This window comes from Phalaenopsis equestris, unplaced genomic scaffold (assembly GCF_001263595.1).
Source record: "Phalaenopsis equestris unplaced genomic scaffold, ASM126359v1 Scaffold000002, whole genome shotgun sequence".
NCBI classification, from domain to species: domain Eukaryota; kingdom Viridiplantae; phylum Streptophyta; class Magnoliopsida; order Asparagales; family Orchidaceae; genus Phalaenopsis; species Phalaenopsis equestris.
In genome coordinates, this window is record NW_018164444.1 from 1,092,021 (window position 1) to 1,097,198 (window position 5,178).

At 35.9% G+C, this 5,178-nt stretch overlaps 1 protein-coding gene across 5 annotated transcripts in view; it reads left to right on the forward strand.

Moving 5' to 3' along the window:
• The window catches only part of LOC110017962 (putative E3 ubiquitin-protein ligase LIN-1), a 22,141-nt gene that overhangs the window by 12,008 nt on the left and 4,955 nt on the right, over positions 1-5,178 (forward strand). For all 5 annotated transcript variants that reach the window (XM_020715149.1, XM_020715144.1, XM_020715146.1 and 2 more), the window contains exons 7-9: positions 2,859-3,104; positions 3,181-3,478; positions 4,183-4,304. In XM_020715149.1, coding sequence (XP_020570808.1) covers positions 2,859-3,104; positions 3,181-3,478; positions 4,183-4,304 — 666 coding nt within the window. The remainder of the gene's footprint in view (positions 1-2,858; positions 3,105-3,180; positions 3,479-4,182; positions 4,305-5,178) is intronic.

Here is a 5,178-nt window from a genome sequence, read left to right on the forward strand (position 1 = left end):
ATATATAAAAGAAAGTTCATACAACACTAATAAACAAACAACACTTATCTGAAACTCTTTCTCAAAGTAAATCCCTTCTAGCCTCTCCTAGGAAATGTAGAAAGAAGAAATCTCTCACTTTTTTCCTTCTCTAACACCCTTAGAGAAGAATTCACACTTAGTCTAACCACAAAAACTCTAAACTCTTAAAGAAAATCACTAATAGACTCCTGAATGGTGGTGAAATGAAAATGGAAAAAGTGTATGGAGGCGAGTTGTGGCGAAAATGAGCAAGGAGGAATGAAGAGGAGTCTCTTTTCTGATCATTTTAGGCCCCAAATAGAGCCTAGAGTCGGTTCTCCAATGGTTGCATAAAAAACCCTTCAAAAAGCGTCTAAATTTGTCTAATTTTCTTAAAAGCGTCCAACATCGTCAAATCTTCTAGAAACAGTGTCTGAACCGACATTGGCGCCGTCGGCGCCCATTTTGGCACCGTCGTTACTAGTGGTCCATCAGTGGTCCATAATTTAATTCACTGTTCTCTGTCAAATGGCGCCGTCGGCGCTGCTTCTGGCACCTTCGGCTACCTTCGGCGCTGAGTAAAATCTACCATATGTTCTAGAAGTCTGCGCCATTGGCGCTGCTCTTGGCGCCGTCAACGCTGAGTATTTATTTAAAAATGTCATTTTGACTCCAAATTTCATTCTTTTTGCTTCTATTTTGCTTTAAGTCTTAAAAATCAACAACCTTAAAAAAATATAAAAATACATTCCATTAAAGTGCAATATCACCAAAAATGAGTATTAAATATGGGTCTAAAAAATGCATATATTTTTGGTGTATTACTCATCTTAAGGTAAGATTGGCCAAAGGATTTAAAGTGATGGACTCTGGACAACTCAAATGCTTCATTGGGATTCAAGTGACTCGTGGACCAGAGGGGAAGGTCATGTCTTAGAGGAAAAATGTTCATGTCTTAGAGGAAAAATGTACTGGATCTTCTTATAGAAACATGCATGCTGGGATACAAGCCTACAGTCTCTCCAATTGATCAGAAGGTCAAGCTGAGTGCAGAGGCAGAAGACCTAATTAATCGCGTAATTTACTAGAGATTGGTGAATCGTTTGATCTATCTGAATCGTACTCATTATGATATCTCATTTTCAGTAAGCGTGGTGAGCCGCCACATGTATGATCTAAGAAAATGTCATATGAATGCAGTGTATTAGGTTATGAGATGCCTGTAGCGTGTAATAGGGAAGGGTTTAATCTTCATGAAGAATAGGCATGCAAGCATTAAGGGCCAGTGTGACTCTGACTGGGGTAGTTGTACTGATGCAGGAAGTTCACATCTGGATACTACATGTTCATAAGGGACTTGGTCTCTTGAAAGAGCAAGAAATAGTTGATAGTAGAAATGTCGACAGTAGAGGCAAACATATCCATGGCCCGAAAGTTTGTCGAGATGATGTGATTGAGAGCATTGTTGGTAGAGCTCAAGATGGACCAAAGAGCTCAAATGAAGTTGTGGTGTGATAACAAGTCAGTAATCAACATTGCCAACAACCGAATGCAATATAGTAAAACAAAACATGTGGAGATTGATAGGTTTTCATTTAATAACGAATTACTGGAGCTAGTCTTGTAGCCACTGCAGAGTAAGTGGTTGACTGCCTCACCAAAGGCTTGACTCACTAGATTTGTCTAGATTATGTGACAAGATGAGCTTAGTGGGTATCTTTTACCCATCTTGAGGGGAAGTGTTAAGATTTGTATCTAATTTAGGATCCTATCTGTAAATAGAAAAATCTAGGGATTTATTTGTAAAATTTGTGAGACCCTATATAAGCCAAGGTCATTAATGAAATGGAATAGGGTTCAAGAGAAATCATTTCTTTACTAATCTTCCAATACCACCTCATTCATCTCACCCTCCCTAAAATTTCTCCTCAACCACATCAAAGCCCTAGCCTCTAATCAACTCACTGTTGAAACCTACCCAATTTGGAGAGCCTAGGTACTCAAACTATTTCAGACCAATGCTTCCAATAATTCCTAGATGACACATCCGCATGCCGCATTCAAGACCTCACAGATTTGAATTGGTAATTTCTTCCCCAATCTAGAATACATCAAATGGAGACAAATTGATCAAAAACTCTCTCTTTAGGCCTCTTCTCCATCATCCCCCCCAACATACTGCCCTTTGTTCTTCAATTAGACACCACAACATCCATTTGGTCCACACTCTAGAAACGCCTGCAATCAAAAAATCGTTCAAGAGTTATTCAACTCAAAAAAGAACTTCACCATATTTCAATTAAACAAAATATCATTACTAAACACCTCACCGAAGTGAAATCCCTTATAGACCAAATCACAGCTGTTGGCTCCTCAATCGACATTGAAGACATCATTCTGTACATTCTAAATGATCTCCCACCCATCTACAATCCTTGAAAGCAGCCATCCTCACAATACTTACCTCTATCCACCTAGACAAACTGTATTCTCTGCTCAGCAGCGAGGAAGCAAATGCCACAACCGAACTTACAAAAGGAACAAGCAACTTCTCAGTTAGCACTTCTGTCCATCAACACCAACCAAAATTCACCAAAATACAAAACCTCTGGCAGATCAACTTTCCACTCCAACAATCACTCAAATCAACCAACTCAACAACATCACAAAGAGTACAACCTCTGGTAGAAAAGTCAGTGCCAAATTTGCTTTAGCCATCTTTGATTTCTACAGTAAATATTATATTCAGGTTTAAACCTTCGTTTGGTTAATTTAACAATACATTTAACTAAGGTCCTCTTTTAGCAAAAGAGTATTAGTTTAAACCAATATGTCATCGACTTCTAACTACAATACAGGAAGGAACAAAATGTAGAAGTATGTTCGCAGAAGCAGCAATAGGGGCCTTACTAGATTCAGTTGAGACAGGAGAAAATCCAAGCTTGCAATCACTATCTTCATTCATCCTTTCAAATATCGGAGGAACTTTCGCCTGGACAGGAGAATCATACACCGCAGCCTGGCTCTTAAATAAAGCAGGATTAAAGGATTCATTTCATAGAAATCTGGTCAAATATGTCGATTGGCTCGACCCTTGCTTACAGGTTCTATACACATTATATGAATAAAAAAATGGATAATCATGTAAATCATGGTCTAAGATATTTATTTTTTGTGCAGGATTCTGAAATCTGTGCCTGGAATAGAAGGGCAGCAAAAGTAATCTTAAAATCTAGGAGATCTGCCTTCTGTGCATTAGCAAAGGGTATGCGAAGCCAACAACAGAGTGTTCGAAGGAATTGCATCATAACTATTGCATGGCTTGGAAGTGAAATGGAGGTTATTCGGTCAAGAAGACTAAGGTATTGTGCTTGTGAAATTTTGCTGGATGACATTGCTTCCTTTCTTCATCCAGGAACACAGCTTGATGAAAGGGTGATAGCGTGTCTGACCATCTACAATTACACTTCTGGTAAAGGTGGGTGAAATATTGTCAATAATGTAATTTATAGCAAGGTTTAAGAAGGCAAAATCGGGAAAATTAGGAGTTTTGCCATATGGAAAGAAAGCATAAACCTCAAAACTGATTGAGGCACTGAACTGAAATTAAAAACACAAGTAAAGTTTAAGAAAATTCATACATAGGTCATAAATCACCACTAAATTAATTGATTTTAATTTTCATAAAAAATATGCAAAATCTATGTTCTAATAGACAGCCTTCTTTCATACTTCTTGTTATTTGAGGCATTGGCCTCATATACTTTGAGACATAAAACGAGGCATACAACTTATATGAATAAACCACTCCAGATATAGGAATTTAAGTCTTGATGAAGTGAATAAAAGCCTCAAGGTAAGGCGCTTGCCTTTTTAATCATGATTTATATGCAAGTCACATATAGCAATTTCCCAAAAATGAAAGAGCAAATATGACTGCTTGAACTTGATCCATCATTTCATAAAACAAAGGGCTTCCCATATGCCAACTAACTTTGTGTTTCCATTTATTTCAACATATTGAGTATTCAACCGGTATTAGATTTAAAATATTATTTAAAATTAAGCAGACATCATCTTTAGGTTGTCAAAATTCAATTCTATCTACTGTACAAAACTATTAAAAACCTAACACGCAGATTCCAGTTTGTTAAAGTTTACTAGAGTTTTGTATTGATGCAGGTAAGGAGAAATTGCTTAACTTCTCAGAGGGAGTAAGAGAATCATTGAGACGCCTCTCCGGCATCACTTGGATGGCTGAGGAATTATTAAATGTTACTGATTATTTTCTTCCCACTAAACCAGTAATGACCTTGATAACTCTCCAGTATTTCTTTCATTAATAAGGAAATGCAGCATGAACTAGAGACAAAAGTCATATTCTATCATCATTCTTGTCCCATTTATTTGAGATAAACTTTAATTCTTATTTTTCATTTGTTTGTGCTAAGTGCTGGCTCTAATTTTACTTATTTTTGACAAAGCATCTTGAAAAACTTACAGTTAAATTTATGGTCTCTCCTTTTCCTCGAATAATATGTGATATGTGACATATTAATAAACATCAGAATGTAGCATTAAACTAGGAACATGAGCATTTTAATTTTCAATCCTCTCTATTTCTCTTCAGACTTGATATTTCACAGAGCACGACTAAGCAAAGTTTATCGAACCCAGCCTAAAATTCAAAAAATAAAAATAAAAATAACTAACTAACTAACTAACTAACTAACTAAATTCTCAAAAGTTTCGTCTTCATAATAGCAGTTGCTGTTAGGAGTTATCATTAATTCTAAGGAAATAATTTATTCTTATAAATAAATTATTTCCTTAGAATTAATGATATATTTATTTTCCTATTTTACGTTATTTCCTATATCTCCTAATAATTAACGAATTAATTATTAGAGATATTAAGTGTTATACCATTTCTTTCATATCATTTACCTTTTATTATTTTTCCTTTTACAAGATTATTATAAGGGTTATTTATAATCCAGTTCATATTAATGGAAAGGTGTGTACTCCACCACATTATTCTGAGTTTTAACATGGTATCAGAGAAAACACGATTCTAAGTCTTACCATCTCCTCTTCCACGCAAAAACCCCATCTATCTTCTTTCTAAGCCAAAACACATGGCAGACGAAACTCAAAATTCAGCAAAACCTGAATCTA